The sequence below is a fragment of the Triticum dicoccoides genome, chromosome 5A (genome assembly GCF_002162155.2).
Source record: "Triticum dicoccoides isolate Atlit2015 ecotype Zavitan chromosome 5A, WEW_v2.0, whole genome shotgun sequence".
Classification (NCBI taxonomy): Eukaryota; Viridiplantae; Streptophyta; class Magnoliopsida; order Poales; family Poaceae; genus Triticum; species Triticum dicoccoides.
The window spans coordinates 711,897,483-711,917,788 of record NC_041388.1 but is presented as its reverse complement, the minus strand read 5'-3'; the positions used below and the strand labels follow the sequence as shown (position 1 = coordinate 711,917,788).

The window sequence follows — 20,306 nt, the reverse complement described above, 5'->3', positions numbered from 1 at the left end:
GGTACGACGCTCCGGTGGCATTGCCACCCCCAGGGCCCCCGTCCCGCCTAACACTGGAGCGGTTGACCACGAGATCTAGCCCTTTGACTTCCCACGGACGGGCTTTGACCAGTGGAGCTCTCCACCCGGTTGTGTCCGGTCGGCCCATAGGGACACCCGGGAGCAACATCCGGGCCAAAACCACAGCTACATCCACTCCGTGTAGAACCGACGCGGCAGTTTCCCCCCTCGAGGTGCCGCCGGCGGCGCCGTCCGTGAGGGAGGCCACGCACCGGAGATCCGTGCCGCCTCTTCGGACATGCCACAACACCACCCGGTTGTGGTAGGTCATCCGATATATATATAAACACTTGGGAGCAAAGTCCCCTTCGTATAGACCCGATGCGGCTGTTCCCCATTCCAGGTGCCGGCTAGCGGTGGCACCGCTCGTGAGGCGGGTCACACCGCTGTGTACAGAACCGAAAAATAATGTACGTATGCTTATTAACACGTACTATATGTAAGTTAGTCAAATAATAATATTTCAGAAAACATAAAATATAGCTATGAAAAAAAAGAAAAAAAACTAACGAGTGGAGGGGGTGACCGATAACTGGATAGGGGAACTATGATAAAAAGATCGATGATGTGGTAAAAAAAGAAAAAAAAACTATGAAAAAAATATAGCTATGAAAAAAAGAAAAAAAGAAAAAAAGAAAAAAAGAAAAAAGAAAAAAAGAAAAAAAAACTATGCCGACGGCAAAGCCGTCGGCATAGCTGCGGCATAGGGCAGATGGCCGGCGCGCCGCGGATCGGTGATGTGGCATCTATGCCAACGGCAGCCGTCGGCATAAGTGGTGGTCGGTGCGCCTCGGATCGTTGACGTGGTTAGGGCATCTATGCCGACGGCCTCCCGCCTCGGCCGTCGGCATAGATCGGACGCCGTTAGACGGACGTCACGGCGGGATCGCCGGGCCCGCAATTATGCCGACGGCCGGTATATGCCGACGGCCGCTGTAGGCGTAAGTTTGGGTAAGCCGACGGCCGCTCTGGGCCAACGGGGGCCGTCGGCATAGGTCTGAGTAGCCCGGCGGCTTTATTACGCCGACGGCCTGGATATGGCTGTCGGCATAGCGCAGACAAGGCCGACGGGGGCCGTCGGCATAGATATGGCCGTCGGCACAGGGCCCTGTTCCGGTAGTGCGCCCACCCGGTTAGGCTGTGCACTGTTGCGCGCCGGCTTGCAAGAAGCGGCCGCAAGAGCGAGCATTGCAGCTTCTAGAAGCGGCAGGCGCAACATTTGTTCCGACACCCGGCACATTAACCATCACTTGCGCTTTAATTGTGCATATTTAATGTATTGTTGGTGCTTTTCGTACTGCCATACTCTACAGCCTGCAGAGATGAACTAATATTCATATTCAGGACCTTCACAACGAGGTTTGTTGCTTTAAGTTCAGTGCTGGGCTCAATGCTTTGGCAGGATTAAATTAACAATTTCATACTCTACACTTCATTTCTACAACTACATCTTAAATCTATTCTTCCCTTTCTCAAAAGCTACAACTCTTTTTGGGAAAACTATATGCACAAGTACTCACTTGTGCAAAGATTTACATTCATATTTTTTTGCTCATATTTGTAGGTGTCACTTGTTATTCATGGGTTGTATTGTGGCATCTAGTAGTTCCGAAGACAGTTTTATGCATTTCATATATATTTTTTATGTTTTTTCATGTTTTTAGTACTGAATTCCATGAGTTTTGCCTGAATAGACTTGCCCGATTGCATTTGTAAAGAAAAAAAATTAGACCTTAAAACATCCCAAAATAAGTGACTCAATTTGAAGTTAGTACAAAGTTAAGTCACTTATTTTGCGACGAGTGAAGTATAAATTAGTAACTCGCAAATGACAATCATATATACATCCAAGCAAACACTCAGTGGGAAGACACAGAAAAGAACATCATGCATCGGCCGGCTCGCGGCCGGCTGATCTTTTGAAAAGATCAGATAGAATGAGCGCAAACAATGATCAAACTGACATCCGTATGGACCGTATCGTCATGAACAACCATACATAAATTTCGTCACCCGTAAATGACTATCATATTTACATGCAAGCAAACACGAAATACCTGTAGACACTCATACCTCGTCCGGACCAAGAACGATGAAGCCGGCCGAAAGAGCAGACCTCTCGAACCTATTATTCTCGTAGTGCAAACACGTAGCACGAAGACGACGCTGATCGACACTGGACGCCTCCGTTCATGATATACCATAACTAGCTACGAAAGCAGGGCATGCGTGCATGCATATACTACCTAGCCCACGTAACCCACCGACCGACGAATTACGGCGGACCCGTAGTATTGTACGGCCCATCGCCCTGGTGACCATGACCGGGGCCAGGGCTATGACCGGGAGTCGTCTCCTTGTCCATGGGCTCGACGGCGGGGAAGCTGCTGACGCCGTCGCTTCCCTCGGAAGCCCTCTCCGGAGCCGTGGTTGCCACTCCGCCCCTCGCGCAGTGAACTACCCCCGGCATGGAGATGGAGTGCGCGACCAGGAGGAGGGCGATGGCCATGGCGGCAAAGGTCGAAGCAGACGATGATTTGTTGGCCATATTGAACTTGGCAAGACTAGTCGCTACTAGGTTATTGGTATGAGCGTGAGTCGAGTGTTGAGAGGGTGGAGGCGTTATTTGGTGCCTTATATAGACGTCTGGTGAAGTGGTGATTACGGAAGCTTATTGATTTTTGTTAGTGACGATGCAAAAGTGTTAGCACATGCATGCAAGCACACGATGCTTCTTTTCATGAGATGATAAACATAGTCGATCAGATGTTCCATCTTATTTAACAAAGTGCTGGTCCAGCATTCTTGGCGCCAGTATTAGAAACCACCAGCAAGAAACGGTAAAAAGACGTGCCTATCCGATACATCGTGGAGACAGCATACTATACCACCAGCAAGAAACGGTAAAAAGACGTGCCTATCCGATACATCGTGGAGACAGCATACTATACTGTCACAAAAAATGCCGCGTAGATGTGGTAATATTCTGTCCAAGGTTTCCCTCAGATCGAGCGCGTGGTGTTGTCACCTGTACCTAACCTTCTCTTTCGAACCTTGTACTCCCACTTGGACGTTGTTTATCGTCATAATCAAAGCTCGTGGTTGCTTTAGAATGTAAAGCCATGGCTCCGGAATCGTCAAGGAACTCCTATATGTCACACTCTCGTGTGCCCATGAATCACTTGACCATTCTCGACCGAATGTTACTTTAGGAACAACAGGTCTATTTTCAGTGGCGGAGCTTGGTAGAAATTGCTGTATTTTATCTACGTGGCAGATGGATCCCAAGGTTTTACACAACTTCTCATGGTAATTTCAAGTGATCTACACCTTTTTATGATTTGTGTGTACAGCATGGCTATGCAATAGTATTGCATTATTTAACTGTTTTCTTTTGCGGGAGGATAAAAATATTGATGCGAATGGTGGCTACTTTTACTAGGGTGACAAGGATATGGTATTAGCAGCTATCTATGTTTTTGCACAAAGAACAATATTTTACCCGTGGTTTCTCTCATACCAGTGCCGGCAATTCTAACTAACCTTCTGTTCCGAATATTGAAATTGCACTTCAACAAAGTTTATCGCCATAATTAAGTATCATGGTTGCCTTAGACTGTAATCCATGATTCTGAAATCGTTAAGGGACTGCTAGACACGCCCGCGTGCCAATCTCGATTCTAGTTAAACTAGTAAGACCATAATAAGTTAGATAAAGGTGAAACTTATTTTGCAGAACAGCAAGCAACATAGGTAAACTACCACACACACAATGGCTACTGAAGACACGACTCGAGGAGCTTCAAGATTAGTGATATGACCACAAGCGTTAAACTATTAATGGGAGCAGTACCACACAGTTCATAACACACACAGGGTTCATCGTCATCACCACACAGTACTTAAATTCCAGTTTACATATCCGGATGACACGCAGAGTTCATCTTCATCATCACACAATTATCCACCCAAAGGATCAGGCGCCCAAGAAGCTAGGCAGATGAAGATGCAGTCCCTTGATGTGTGTTAAGGTTGCTCTTGCTAGTTCATTCACCGAATCACTTAGTCTAGCCTATCGGAACACATGCAGAGTTCATCTTCATCACCACACATTTCTCCGCTTCACTATCGGCCACTGCAAAATATTGGGCACGCGAGCTGCTCCAACAGACGTTGCAAAAAATCGGCGCGCCAGATGCGAGGAAGAAGAGGGTGGCGGGGGAAAGAAGGGGGCGGTGGGGCGCTCGGGTGTGCGGTTGACAGCTCGGGGGCGCGCGTTTTATAAAGCACGCCGGACGCCGCGTGCCGGGCCGTTTTTTCGCGCGCGCGATTCTTTGCCGCGCGCCGGAATCTCCCGCGCACGCTGGAGCGCGCGAAACCGATCCACGTGCACTAAAACACCTATATACTTAGCGCCGCTGTTAGAGATGCTCTAACGCCACACCGTCTACAAGGCTGCAAGGTTTGTGATTGGAAAAAATCATCGAAGCTAGTTATTGCTCTTAGACCTAGTCCAGTTATGTTACATCTCGAATTCTTGATCAAGCTCCTGCTTGACTTCGCGCGTGTGCGATTCTTTGCCGCGCGCTGGAATCTCCCGCGCACGCTGGAGCGCGCGAAACCGATCCACGTGCACTAAAACACCTATATATTTAGCGCCGCTGTTAGAGATGCTCTAACGCCACACCGTCTACAAGGCCGCAAGGTTTGTGATTGAAGAAAATCATCGAAGCTAGTTTTTGCTCTTAGACCTAGTCCAGTTATGTTACATCTCGAATTCTTGATCAAGCTCCCGCTTGACGCTTGTCCATGTCGAATATTCGCAAGATCTCAACTTAGTCTAAAATTGTCCGACGTGATTTTGTACTAAAGAAAGCAGAAAATTTGAATACTTTTTGTAGGTATACACAGGAAAGAATTATATATGTATGCTCGCAGACTAGTGCATGCATGCATTGACCTGATCTCTTGAGTATGTACGTGGTGCATGGCAAAAATTGCCTACGTACTACATGCAGGCATCCGACCTACTAGAGCGGCAACTCGCACGTCTAGGAGCGCAATACATACCGGAGTACGCAGCGGCCGCCACGACCGGCATGTATAACTATGTACAAAAATACCTGTATACCGGCCAGCAAGCGCGTGTACATACTTGAATACCCGTACAAACAGTTCAAAATAAGATGAAAATGGATGAACATCCAGGACGGCCGAAGTCACATGTTTGGCAAATGCACTGACCCACCTGCAGTCAGTTGAAAACTAACTAAATACATATGTATTATTTTCTTTTGCAGGAGTGTGGGTCAAGAAGATCAGTCGAAGGGATAAACATACGAAGAAGACCAACATGTTTCCATCCATATCGCTTCCAGGAAAATCGGGAGGTTACGGGCACGGAGGGCTTCACCTCCTGCCTATAAATAGATGCTCAAGCAACCATCACGCCACAAGGCTACCGCATCCATCCATCACGCCGCAAGGCTACCGCATCCATTCATCACGCACATACGTTCAGAGAAAAGACCTGCTAGCACCACACCGGAGCACACAACCGGCAACCAGGCACACATCCATCATAACTCACGCACGGGAGAGATCCATCCATCCTTCACGCAACACAACATCTATCTATTCTACCACGCACACATCCATCCATCGCCGGGCAAACCACTTTGCAAAACACCAGAGGCAAATCACATCTTGCAGGAATTAACGCAGCCGCAACGGAGATCGGCGGCCATCCGTGCAAGGGCGGCAAGGACTTCGACGATATGAACACCAAGCTCATGTTGCCTGATGGTGAAATGATCGTCTAATTACTTTTTCTTTTGTTTCTCTCCCTGCCATCCAGCATGCGTGCACTACACCTAGAGTATGTGCCGGACATCGGAGACGACGACGCTTGTGTGATCGCGTTGTTGCCACCGTCGAAGACGACTTCACTGGACCAGAAAAACTGCACCGACATCGTTGGGGTTTGACGCCAAGCCGTTCATTTTCAGGTGTCATGTTCTTGGCTGGAGATTACTCGGGAGCAGCCGGAGCTCTCCAACGACGCAGCCCAACCGCTAGCCCCGGCGCCCTACCATCGCAGCCTTCACGGTGCTTGGTGAACACCCCACGGTGTACAGATCGCGACACACAGATGGCGACGAACAAGGCCACAGTAGGTTCATGGCAAAGGGTACACCGGCGTACATGCTTGGCATCACACTCTTGGATGAGACGGCGTGGCGGAATCGGAGCTCACTGACGATGCAGCCCGAGACCCGCCTTTTTCATCATGGCGTACAGGTTTCGCATTACACTCTTGGAGGAGATGGCATGGCGGAACCGGAGCTCGCCGACAACGCAGCCCGAGACCCGCCTTTCCCATCACGACGTACAGGTCCTTGGTGGAACCAATATCCCAACGACGGGTCTAAGACCGGTTCCTCCTTCATGAGGCCCGCATCCCCGACGAACAGGTCAATGGCATACAGATCCTTTACTGAACTAAAGATTGCAACGACGCTGTCCAAGACCGGTCCCTCCTTCGAGAGGCGCACCCATCACGGCGGACAGGTCCTTGGTGTACAGGTCCATGGCTTCGCCGGCGCACAGGTCACTCTTTCGCGTAGTACCAGCCCAAGGCGATGCGGCCTTTGCGACACCACTTTCCACGGCCCTGTGAGGCGGCGCCTTTGCCTTGGCAGACCGCCAAATACTTGGCGTCTAGCCAAGATGAGGCGCCAACCACCCTGGCCATGTCAATATGAGCGTGTGTCAGTTTATTTTACACTGACGCCGGTCTCCCCAAACCGTTACTCCCGCAAGGCGTAGCCCCTTGAACACCCCGATGAAGCAACAGGTCATCAAGATGTCTGAGCCGACCGCGACCCATGCTACCCCAACACCAACTACTCCAACGCCGCAAAAACCGACGAGGCACGACGGCGAGGGCGGGCGTGGCCACCGCAAAGGCCACACTACTTGTGGCGCGTGTACCGACGAGGACACGGGCTCTGCCGCCGCCCACACACACCACCATCATCATGCATCGAGAACACGAAGCGAAGACGACGAAGACGACCACGCAGCTTAATCAGAGGTATCTCGCGGAGCAACCCGCGGGAGTAATTAACCGGGAGCCTTCCAAGGCCCCGGGAACCAGGAGACCACGATCGCCATAGTCAGGCTGGCCGCGCTAGTAGGCCACCGAGCGCACTTTTTGTTTACGGGATCTTGTACTTTTGTTTCTCCAATGAGATTAATGAAATACTCGTTTCCCGCATCCTTTTCTTTGTGTACTACGGTACACTGGCACGCTCGCAAATTTTCTTTTCTTCTTTTCCCCGGCGCAAGAGAGAAATACGCTCCCCTTCCCTTCTCGCGGAGTCCCTAGATATTTTTCTCGTGTCAAACAAAAATTAACCATGCGCAACGCATGCAGCAGGTGAACAGGCGCCCAAGAAGCTAGATAGATGAGGAGCTAGCTAGGGTACCGTGGAAGAAATTGAAGTTGGATGGCACCGAAGCATGGACAAAACTGTGTAAGTTCACTGGAAAAGTGCCAAAGTGGGAGGTTCTCAGGGCTGGAAGGTCTTTGAAGTTCAAGGAAGCACAGGAAGGACACGACCACGTTGGGATAGCTATGTTGTGCTTATACTTTTGGGCTGGATTACTAACCGCGCCAGAATTCCTCAAAACTCATGCTCTGTTAATGTTGTGTCATTTTACTTGGCCCGAGGTTTGGATTGTGGCCAAAGTGCACCTTACTAAAATTTTGGTCATGACTTAAAGATTGGTCTTTATTTGGATGGTTGTCAATTTTTTGGCATGCCAATGAACTTCAGCCAACTCTAGTTCATTTTTTTTGTCAATGTTGGCCAAATCATGGGCAACCAAAACCTCAACTAAAAATTTGGCTAGCCAACGCCTTGCTGAGGCAACCTCGGGCACAAACCAAACACCCCCTAGGTGTGTTCGTAGCAAGCTGTGCTTCTATCCACGGGCGAGTCTATGTATCTCTTATAGCAAGACAGAGGGCTGCCTCGCCCGCATGCATGCTACAAGGAGCTAGTTGTGGGACGGCCCAATAGGGACATGGGTCCTCATGCTGACGTCAGTCGAAATGCATATAATTCAAAAATTAAATTTACTTAAAGATTTTAACTATGAATTTGAACAAATGTTAACAACGTATAAGAAATTTGTTAGACTACTTTTGTAAAAATTTGGTAACTTTCAAAAAAAAGTTTGTGACATGAAAAAATGGCTGTGACATGGAAAAAATGTTTGTGACAGGAAAAACACGTTTCCGTGTTTCAAAAAAATGCATGCAATTTTTTTAATAAATGTGTATGGTATGTAAGATAATGCATGTGCCATTTTAAAGACAATGTTCCTGCATTTAAAAAGAGTGTACGAAAAACTTCTAAAAAATAAGTATGCAATGTAAGAAAAATATTTGTGTAATGTAAACAATGTTTCATACTACTAGAAAATGATGTGATATTTTATAGAAATATTTTTGCGTTTCCAAAAAATGTTGCGTCATTTAAAAATGCTTATACAATGTAAAAAATGTTCGTATAGGTTTAAGAAATGTACTTGAGATATTAATGAAATATTCATGTCTTCCCAAAAAATGTCATCGTAATTATAAAAATTGTTTATACAATGTAAAAAAGTTTCCATAGTTTAAAGAATTTTTTATTTCCAATCAAAAAGTACAATTTGTATTTCACAAATGTTACTGTGTAATCGAAAAAGAGGTCAAACCATGTATTTTAAAAATGCACATAATGTATTTGAAAAATATCCCACATGTATCAAAAATATGATTCACGTGTGCGCTAAAATGTACAATGTGTACTAAGAAAAAGTAGATATGTGCTAAAAAATTGACAAACTGACAAAAAAACAAAAAGAAAAACAGAGAAAATTGAAGAAACCAAAAAAAATTAAGGAAACAAAGTATAACGAAGAAAGGAAAAAATCCAAAGAAAACCAGTGTATAAGTATAAATAATAAAATAATAATAATAATCCAAACAAAACAGGTGAAAAACAGGAAAAACTAAAGAAAAGATAAAAAACAAAGAAATCTGGAGCAGAACGAACCTATAGCGACGGACCAGCAGCGAGCGACATACACTATTAGGCTGGCATGATAGTCGCGCGACCGTAGGTGATTCCTAATGGGAATCGGTATGGGTGAGACATATTTGTCGAGTTCTATCCACACCCAAAAAATGGTTGTGCGTCGAAATAGAGTGCATTACATACCGGGCGTACACCCCCAGCGAGCAGGCCGGTAGTGGGATTGTACAGTTGAATTGCTCCCACTCGGTTTTGTGACGCTTCTAGAATGTTTTAGTGCGGGTTTCTTTCTTTTCTCTGCTTATTTTTTATTTCTTTGGTTTTGTTTCCTTTTTATTTTAGAACTTCATGAACATATTTTAAATTCTTGACTTTGTTTTTCAAAATTGTGAGCATCTCTAAAGTAGCAATATTCTTTAAAATTCATGAACATTTTTATTTTTTAAGAATTATTTTGTCAAATTTGACACTTTCTCTGTCCCATAATGTAAGATATTATTACAACCAATGTAAAATATATTGATTCATAACATATTATATTATGGAATAGGGTATTTTTCAATAAAATAGTTCTTTTTTAGAAAAGTGTGATATTTTCCAAGTTGTGAAGATAATTAACAATTCGAGGATTGAATATACGAATATTTCGAACATTTCTGAATTTTTTAAATTAGTAGATGTTATAGATTTTCGTGAAGTACTTTTAATTTACAAAGATTTTTAAATTCATCCTGAATTTTATATTATCAAGGTTCTTTTGAAATTTGATGAACAGTTTTAAAATTCATGCATTTTGATATTCTATATAAATGTGTAAAATTATTAGCGAGTTTTTCAAAAAATTGGTGATTTAAAAAAAAATAGGCCAGCGAGCCTAGCGAGCCGAATGCTATTTGGGCCGCGGCCGAAGGCCATCCGCATGGGTGATTTGGCAGCAGTTGGGTGACTGTAGCGGGAGGTCCTATTTGCCGCTCTTTGCAACAGATAATGGGCCATTTTCTTAGAGCTCAAATGACCGTTTGTGGTGCTCTTGCACTAACCGAAGTGAAAATCCGTAAAATGTGATGCCTTCTTGCTAGTAATCGAAAAAAGATTTACCGTTCGTGAGCGAGTATTGCTAGCCACGGGGGCCGATGAGCTTTCATGACTAAAAAGAACATAAATACTTTAAGAACTAACATCACTTGTAGATTCGCACAATTTTTCAAATTATTTATCTTCTAAATAACTGAATATTTTTTGAAACAGAAACACTTTTCAAACTTATGAACACGTATTTCAAACACGAACAATTTTCAAACTTGTAAAAACTCAAGAATTTTTTGAATCCATGAACAATTTTGAAAATTCACAGAAAATGAAAAACGTGAATATTATTTTAAAAGTAGAACATTCATTCAAACTACTTAAAAATATATATATAAACAAGAACAATTTTTTGAAATTCTAAGCATTTTTTGAAAAAGGGAACATTGTTAAAAATTCCCAAATGTTAATGTGAATTTGTGAACAACATATGAAAACAAGAACCACTTGTAAAAATTTGACCATTTTTGACATTCCCCAACTTTATTCAAAACGCCAATATTTTTTAATTCGGGATTTTTTTTAAAAATGGGAACAATTTTAGAAAAATGTAAACATTTTTTGAAATTTCCGAACAGTTTTCAGAAAACGAATATGTTTTGTAATCTAGAACATATAAATTTGAATTCTTGAACATGTTTTTACACAGAGAAATAAACATCAAATATCAAAGACATAATGAAAAGAAAAATAAGTAGAAAAAGGAAAAAGAATATCAAAAGGAAAATGAAAAACTAAAGAGCTAGAATAACCAAAATTGGTCAGATACATTCTAGAAGGTTCCCAAAACTGGGTATTCTTTTCGCTACCTACAAAATGGGCCGACCCATTTTAGATCTCTAGCTCTCCTCTCTCTGCGTTTAGTCGAGACTTTGACGCAGGGAGGGTCATATAAGATTTTTCGCCTAAAGTACCCAGGAGCTCCCTCCGAAGCTACTCCGAGGTTAATTCTCATGAAAAGGAAAACTAGTCCAAGGTTGTGATTCGCGATAATCCTCTTTTGAGCCCAAGCTCAGCTGCACCCGCGTTGACGAAAAGATAAAAAAACTAGAAAAGTAAAAAAAAATACAATTTTTTTGTGTGGTAGATAATTTCATGCATGAGCTCCGCTCTAATTTTCAAATTATTTGGACATCTGAGCATCTCTCGAAAAAAAGAAAAATTCAAGGTCTATAAAAAAGTTTACAGTTCATGCACTGTTCTGACCCGATTTGTGTTTTTTGCTGAGAGCTCCTCAGGAGCCCAAATGATCTACCATGCAAACAAAATTGGATTGTTTTTGAATTTTTTTAGTGTTTTGTGATTTTTTTCTGACCCGGTACAGATGAGTCGGGGCACCGAAACGCCGCACTCTGTGATTCGTTGTTATTCTCAACAAATAGAAAATGGATTGAGATTTGTGTTTGCACACGAACACACATCATCATGTACTTCCCGCGTCGAGCACGATACGTAGGACACATCATTCGAGGAATCCCACTGGGAGCGCGATACACGCGCAAGGCGCATCGACGAGAACTTTTGAGATCCGAACCCGCACATGTCTCGCAGAGACCCCGTCGCGGAGTGTGGCGGCTACGGGTTACCCTAAGTCGGTCCAACTGCCCATAGGGCCTCGAGGATCATTGCTCTTCAACACGAAGAACGAACGAAAAACGAGATGTAAAAACTAGGGTAAAAAGTAGTAGGTGTGTTGCCATTGTGTGTTTATGAGGCGGCGGGACATCTCATACAACAAAATGACTCTAAATCCCGTCTAAATCTTACCAAAATTAACCGAACATGAATTTTTCTTGGGCCTAAGACGACAGTTCAATTCTTTATAATCCACGGGCTGCCTATTAGCTCGGGGTAAAATGACCCCAGAATAAATGTTTGGTTTGACGAGGCAAATAAATCTTATGTTGAATGTTATTTCATCCGAGGTCTTGAGGGTCTAATCACCGACGCCATGCATCAGATATGTATTACACAACATCTAGGGCGAGGCGAATCCTTTCTTAGCTTTGAAGGTTTGCATATGACATCTGATTAAAAATGGCCCCAAAAGCAAGTTATTCGCCCTAACGAGGCGATGGAATATCATGTTAATTATTTATTTCATCTTATGCCATCTCGAGGGTCCAATTACTGACGTCATCCAACAGATATGCATTAGAGACAATGTTTGGAACTAGACGAATGTTTTCCTAGCTTTGGAGGTTGTATATGATCTCAAATGGAGGGCAGCTCCAGTGCATGTAGCTCCCGCTTGCGCAGGGTCTGGGGAAGGGTCCGACCACTGTATGATCTCAGATGGAGATGACCCAAATATCAGAGTTGTTAGTGTCGATATTCAACCATCATTTTCATGTTAAAAACTTCTTCATTTGAGGTCATCTTAATTATGTGTTTTACTATGCCAAAATCTGATGTCAACAATTTGTTAGTTATGTCAGGAAGAAGGTGATCCAACAAGCTAACTCTAACTTGATTTTTAATGAATGAAGTCAATCAATGGTTTCAGTTTGCTAAACTTAACAGGGTTATCAAACAAGCTAACGAGTGTTACAAGCGACCCAACTCAGTCCATACGAGGTAGTACAAGCGCACCTCCTCCTGTAGTGCAGTAAAATTGCCGACCTAGAGAAACGTTGCCATGGCAGCCACATCTGCCACATGGGCTAATCAGGGAGAAGGTCGTGTACTTGTGTTAGGCTGGTCATAGTGGGACTAACTTAGTAAGTAACATAGTGCATTTTAAGACAAATTTTTTTATGTGGCATATAATTAATAAGGAGAGAGGTGTTTGGAGTAACATAATATATTACTGTAACATAGCGCAACCCAAAGCAAAATGAGTCTATAATGTAATAAATGCTATCATCTATGATACTGCTTATATGTTATTTCGCACTATGAAGATAGTAACAAAGACTAGTGTCATATGCATGACACTAGTCTAAGTTACTCCCCACTATGGCTAGCCTTATCCATCTCCCAGCTTGCATCGTGCATCCGAATCGCAAGTACGTGGGCCCCAACAGGATCAATCCTACTCCCTTCCTCCGAAAATACTTCTCATCAAAATGGACAAAAAAGATGTATGTAGAACTAAAATACATTTAGATACACCCCCTTTTATTCACTTTGATAACAAGTATTTCCGGATGGAGGGAGTACATAACAAAAGGCGCACTGCAACGGTTCGGGCTGCTTTTATCTTTCTAGCTAACACACAGAGAGAGAGAGAGAGAGAGAGAGAGCAGTTATTGTAATTGAGCAGTGAAATCAATAGAGAACTAGTTCATAACAAAATCACGCCCTTACGCTCATCCCATGTAACATAACATAGTTTAACGAGCTTTGAACAAACAGACCTAAGCTAACAAGCTTTAGCAACCACTAACTCGACGAGCCGCAGCCTTAACAACCGAGGTAATCCACCTACAGCAACGAGCCTCCGATGCAATTCTATAGAATTTTCGAAGGGTTAGAATCCTTAAAAAATCTCCTTAGGTTGGTCGTTTGATTCATATGATTGAATCCTACATGAATTTTTCCTAAGGGATCATGCGTACTATATTTTATTAAAAATTTAGCATCCACTTCAAGCTGTTTTTACAATTTCTTTGTTTTTTTCCTGTGGCATCAAACACACTATGCTAATCCTATAGGAGTGAAGCGGACATGCCACTTCAATCCAGTATTTTTTTTTCCTACTTATGCATTTTGAGAATCCTGCAAATCAAAGAGGGCCTTAGCTAGTTTTTCCAACCATGTCGTTTTCCAAGCGAACTAGAAAATCAATTGTGGCAAGATGTGATTAGTGAGACGTGAACATTGACTCCTCTGGAAATTCATTCTCTGAAACCGACGTGTTTGTCATGCAGTAACATACCAAGACAGAATTGTAGGCCTCCGCCAGAAACAAAACAATACAAAAGATATAACCGTGCTCATGTATGTAATGCAGCTGGAAGAGTTCCTGAAGTGGAGGGTGTCCGGTCGTGTGGAAACACCTTACCTAGGCGGGCGGCTTTTGGTTTTGAGACGAAGTTGACACTTCACCCGATCACCAATCAGGTCCGAACTATATACTCCCTCCGTTCCAAAATAGATGACCCAACTTTATACTAACTTTAGCACAAAGTTGGGTCATCTATTTTGGAACGGAGGGAGTATAAGATAAGAAGAGCCTCCCCCATTGCCATCGTCATCACACACACACACACACACACACACACACACACACACACTCTTCACAAGTTCTCACTGTTTCCTGTCCCTCTTGAGTTGAGTCTCTCTGCTCCATCCCGGCCGGCCTTTCCCCTCCTGACAGCCCGATGGCCCAGGTACGCCAGTTTTAGAGTGTTTTCTCCCTCGATCCGTTCAGATTATAGCATGCCGACCGATCGTGTCGTCGCGTCGGTGAATCCTGCTAAGTTTCTTAGTAGAATCCTGGGGAAATGTTTGTTCACTCTTTGCTTGGTTGCCGCTCGCAGAAGGTGGTGCTGAGGATTCCCACCATGACCGACGACAAGACCAAGCAGAAAGCCATGGAGGCCGTCGCCGACATCTACGGTAAGTTTGTGCCCCCCATGAATCCTTCCGTTGCTGGTTTGTTTGATATCGCTTGGCGGTTTGATTCTCACAAGGAAGCGGGCAGAAAAATCTGCTCTCGTGCTTCCCGGCTCCTGGCCGTTGATAGTCAGTTCGTCTTTTCATCGTGTAGTATATTTTTGGAAACACGGCCTTCTACACTTCTACCAATAAACCGTAGCTGAATTTCGCAAGGACGCATGAATTATTGCTGGGCGATAATGCGATATTCGATCGCGACGTGTGATCAGATGTGGCCGGCCAAGTAAGTCAATCTGTAGGGCCATAAGCTACATGCATGCATGTACGATAGTACGAAAATGGCTTTACTCTTGTGTTTGTTTGATGAGCCAACTTGGTAGAACTACACATGGGTCCTTTCCTCCTCCTCTCCTCCGTCCTACGTATACGTGTGAGTGAGTGGGCATGACTAGATATGTCGTCGGTCAGATCCTCGCACAAAAGATCAAAATCCTCACACTATAATATGCTTGTAATCATAGTGCAGATCCAAATCAATAAATGGATTCTAAAGAAAGAGAGATTTAATCAATTAATGAACATGAATTCTATTGCTTAATCAATGAAGATAGTTTTGTTGCATCTAATCATAGTCCGGATGCAACCAATCAACCATCATGAATGAACTCATTCCTTTTCTTTCTACTTGTGCTCGGTTGCAGGTATCGACTCGATAGCCGCGGACCTCAAGGACAACAAGATGACCGTCATAGGCGCCATGGACACGGTGGCCATCGCCAAGAGGCTCAAGAAGCTCGGCAAGATCGACATCGTCTCGGTTGGCCCGGCCAAGGAGGAGAAGAAGCCGGCGCCGGCGCCGGCTGCTGAGAAGAAGGGCGAGGAGAAGAAGGAAGACAAGAAAGAGGAGAAGAAAGATGACAAGAAGGTCGACAAGAAGTGAAAGCAACCCATTGCAGAAGGAGAAACCCAACATCATCACGCAAACGGCAACAGCAACAAAAAGTCTTTGACATCTGAGGCTCTGATGGAATGCTAGATAGCTAATTATCATCTCCACTGCGAAACAAGGTCGCTTTGCGTACTGTACTGGTATAGCGCACTACAGACATCAAGTCAAATCAAATATCAGATCAGTGTGTGTGGACATGTGACTCTGGGTTTGCCTGATTGGTGATGACATGAATCCTACTCTATCAGCCAACTTCAGGCAATTTTTCAGAATTCAGACTACATTGCATGATCTCAGTTTTTTAGCTGTTTGAACCTGAGCTGGCCTGTGACAGAGACTGGCTATCTGCCACCTTCTGATGGGAAAGAGGACAAGAGTTTCAGTCGTCGCAATGGCGCGGCCAAAAAAAAGGAAGCAGTGTCAGTGTGGCCTTTCCCCTAACTCCAAGTTGCCGCAGGCCCAAGTATATCCGGCTTTGCTCACAGTCTTTGATCTGTCACCATTACTTCAAAAAAATTTGAAACTTTTAAATATGTTTTGATTTTTTCTTCCTTTTTGCAAAACGAGCTCCATGGGGCTCGGCCTTTGCAACGCCACACTCCTAAATGGCCCGACTACTAGGGCTGCCAATTAATGATATTTTTTTATTTTTTCATAAACATGAAAAACAGTGTATTCAGTTTTTACACACTGAAAACTATGATCACAAATAAATTGATAATGGAAACTGTTTGCTTATTATGGAATAGTGCCGTGCATTTAAAAGTTGATGTTTATGAGTTTAAAAAGAAATGTTCACGTACTTCAAAAACTATTTACATAGCTCCAAGGAGATGTTCATGTATTCAAATCAAAATGTGCATACATATGAAATAAATCCTTATGACTTCAATAAATCACGTTTTTAAAGTAAATGTTCACATACTACCAAAATGTTCAACTGTTTGCTAAAAAAAGATGTAAACAAAAAATAAGAGTAAACTTATAAAATTAGAAACAACAAAAAATAATCCCTGATCATGGGCAGTATGATTTGATCTGTACTCTTTGCAATGAGTGTATGATAGGGTTCACTCATAAAACTTATACCTCGCGTATTGCGAAATATAGCAAGCACTTGCCGATGTGCGCGTGCAAAATTTACCACAACCCAACACAACTTGTTTTGGTTTTGATTGTTTGTTGTTTGTTTAAATTTCTGTTATTTCTTTCCGTTTTGTGTTTTTTCTTATTTCTTGTATTTAATGTGTCGCATATTTACTCTTTTTTTGTTTCTTCTGTTTGACCATTTCTATTTATTTTTGGTATACCATATTTTTTTGGTGACGTATATTAACACTACATTTTATGAAAACTCGTACTTTTAAAATTATATACAAACACTTTATGAAAAAGGTTAACACTTTAATAAAATAAATGAATTTCACAAAATCATGTGACTAATTTCGTATTAGTTATATATTTTTTTGAAAATCAGCATTTTATGAAAATTACATGAACATTTTGAAGAGCTCTGCTTTTTTTAATGTTGCATTATTCTTTGGGAAAAGTATGTGAACATTTATTTATATAGATAAACATCTCTAAAAAGTGTGTGAAAATGTTTTTTATGTACATTAATACTTTCTAAAAATATGTGAACACTGTTTCAGTGAGATGATAATTTTAAAATACATAGATAATTTTTGGTTACATGAATGTTGTTTAGAAAATATGTGTATATTTAATGTAGTATCCATACAGTTTTTAGAAGTACATGAATTATTTATTTGTTTAGACGTGCATGTATGTTTTACAACAAATGATGTTTCAACTACCAATAGCGGACATAAGGCTATTGGGTTGGCCACCTTGGCGTGTGCCATTAACAGGTATTTCTCCTTTTTTTTTCATAAATTGTGAAAGTATATTGATCTTGCTAATACTCATGCACTTTCAAAAATGTTTACAGAATTTCCAAAAAGCCAAAAAGTCAAAGAAATAAAATGAAAAGGACAAACAGAAAAAAATGGGGAACCGGTGGAGAAAAAAAGAAAAGGAAAATCTGCAATAAAAATCAGTAGAATCGACTATAGCTACAGTTACTGCTCTCCTAGGTAGCCTGGCGCTATGACGCTCTCGTCTGTGTGTTTCAGCGACAATTTGTCTCAACAGGCAAAGAATAAGAAATTCCCTTAGTTTTGGGCTTTGTACGAAGCACTCCCCTAAGCCAACATCACAAAAGATATAACAAGGCCAACAATAGGTGGTGGCGTATGCACTTGAGAAAGGATGCGTGTGTGCTGATATCTCAGATTACAACAAACTCAGCCCACGCGCGTGCATTACTGTCAGCCCTAGACTCCTCTAGAAGCCCATGGTTTACACACCATATTGTCGGTTTGTACAAATTCCAACACTATTCCTCAATCACAACTTTATCGAGTCGAGATTGTTCCTAAAGTTCTCTAGTTTTGCTTGTTAGACAATGGCTTTGGAAACACATGTAGAACTTGTGCCGGGATGCGTGCGTGTTGATATAAGGTGCTGGTTGGCTAGATTACAGAGGAGTTCGGCTGAGACGTGAATTGGGTCCCAAGTTAGCTATATAGATAAGGATCCTTTCTCTCTCCCAATCAGATCTGCATCAGCCGCGTATGGTATAAGGCTGCAAACCGATGATTTCTACCCTTTAAGCTTGGCTGTGTATGGTGAACAAAACCAAAATCAGTTCACAAAGCGCCTTTTCTGACTGGACAAGCTTATTTCTGACATATCTGACTGGAAAAGCTAGGTTCACTGGCCTTGCTATGGGCGGATACATCTTTTTCATAGTATAAATAGACCCCTTAACTAAGCTCACTGCCATATCCAACAAACTATTTGTTGTAGAGGATCATCCACACAGCCAGCAGCCACAATGGAAGCGAGCGTGCAACAAGGCAACTATGTCCAAGTCTACGTCATGCTCCCTGTAAGCACCATCCATTCAACTCAATCTCTATTCTCTAAGCACCATGCACTACAACCATTTCAAGGATCTAATTCACACATGCAATGTTGTACATATAATACCGTTATTCTTAAACACTCTAGTTCAAAGGGTGAAGTCAACAAGATCTGAGGCCTCAAAATGAGTATTTTATTTGTACTAACCTTGACTTCGTTTTTGTTGTGGAAATAAATAGCTGGACGCCGTGAGCGTGAACAACAGGTTCGAGAAGGGTGACGAGCTCAGGGAGCAACTGAAGAGGCTGGTAGAGGCCGGTGTGGATGGTGTCATGGTAGACGTCTGGTGGGGCTTGGTGGAGGGCAAGGGCCCCAGGGCGTACGACTGGTCCGCCTACAAGCAGTTGTTCCAGCTGGTGCATGAGGCTGGACTGAAGCTAAAGGCCATCATGTCATTCCACCAGTGTGGTGGCAACGTCGGTGATGTCGTCAACATCCCGATCCCGCAGTGGGTGCTGAATGTCGGTGCGAGTGATCCGGACATTTTCTACACCGACCAGCACGGGACTAGGAACATTGAGTACCTCACCCTTGGAGTTGATGACCAGCCTCTCTTCCATGGAAGATCTGCCGTCCAGGTTAATATAAACCACCACTCTAGCTCTCTCGTGCTTTTTTTTTCATTCAAATGTGTGTTGTTTTGTGTATTTAGAGAGAAAATTTCAAGATGAATGCAAATACAAGCAAAAGGCCAAATGGTGCCAAAAATATATATCAAAAGAAACGAAATATATATCAAGAGTGAAAAGAATCTAGGGCCTAATCACAGGAAGAACAAGTAGTTGTGATTTTGATAGGTACAATGTGCTGATGGTAGAAAGCTTTGATTCTTCTTTCTGGCTGTGACAGATGTATACTGATTACATGGCAAGCTTCAGGGACAACATGAAAGAGTTCTTGGATGCCGGTGTTATTGTAGACATTGAAGTCGGACTTGGCCCGGCTGGAGAGTTGAGGTACCCATCCTATCCTCAGAGCCATGGATGGTCATTCCCAGGCATCGGAGAATTCATCGTAAGTTTTTTTTTTTTTCAAATAAAAATATTTCCTCTTTTGTTCCGACTAATATACTTTTGCATGTAACATGTGATGACCAAAGGCGGTTTATTATTGTCCAAGTGACGATCTATATTGGAAAAGTTTTCTCAGCAAACCAACACCGAAATGAAAAGGGATTCTCATAAAAAACGCAAGGATAAAATGGCAATTTCAGATCAGAACAAGGCATGGCTAGACCTGACTTCATCAGTTCTCCTACCCCATACCCCGATCCCAATTTTCACTTTTTTATTTCTCCTAAATAAGACATCATACAAACTTGACACATATGAACTACAATATGAGAAAAAAAATAGGATTCGTTTGTGCAACATAATTAAATACTTCAAATGATAACTGTCTTGGGGAAAAGACTAATTTCATATATATAAGCTACACCCAAAAAAATCCAAAATGGTTTTCTGCACATTAATTGTAGTCCCAATTTTTCATTGACCCGCAATATTTCAAGTTCATATATTGCTTTTTGGAAGAAACAAAAAGAAGTATCTATATGGTGAGATTAGTGAGCT

General features: G+C 42.8%; 2 protein-coding genes across 2 annotated transcripts in view; both read left to right on the top strand.

Annotated features, from left to right (window-relative positions):
- The first annotated feature begins 14,423 nt into the window (after positions 1 to 14,423).
- On the top strand, positions 14,424 to 16,023 carry LOC119304394 (heavy metal-associated isoprenylated plant protein 39-like). The gene is made up of 3 exons (XM_037581574.1): positions 14,424 to 14,569; positions 14,720 to 14,798; positions 15,500 to 16,023. Exons 1-3 carry the CDS (start codon positions 14,561 to 14,563, stop codon positions 15,736 to 15,738), a joined length of 327 nt encoding a protein of 108 aa, XP_037437471.1. The 5' UTR covers positions 14,424 to 14,560; the 3' UTR covers positions 15,739 to 16,023.
- Positions 16,024 to 18,592: 2,569 nt separating this feature from the next.
- LOC119304393 (beta-amylase) overlaps positions 18,593 to 20,306 on the top strand; it is a 3,903-nt gene continuing 2,189 nt past the window's right edge. Inside the window, exons 1-3 of the mRNA XM_037581573.1 lie at positions 18,593 to 18,700; positions 18,915 to 19,313; positions 19,585 to 19,749. Coding sequence (XP_037437470.1) covers positions 18,647 to 18,700; positions 18,915 to 19,313; positions 19,585 to 19,749 — 618 coding nt within the window. The 5' untranslated portion in view covers positions 18,593 to 18,646. The remainder of the gene's footprint in view (positions 18,701 to 18,914; positions 19,314 to 19,584; positions 19,750 to 20,306) is intronic.

Excerpts from the sequence above, each read along its gene's own strand:
- LOC119304394 (XM_037581574.1), top strand. Across the intron at positions 14,799-15,499 it reads GGCCGTCGCCGACATCTACG|GTATCGACTCGATAGCCGCG; the intron begins GTAAGTTTGTGC and ends GCTCGGTTGCAG.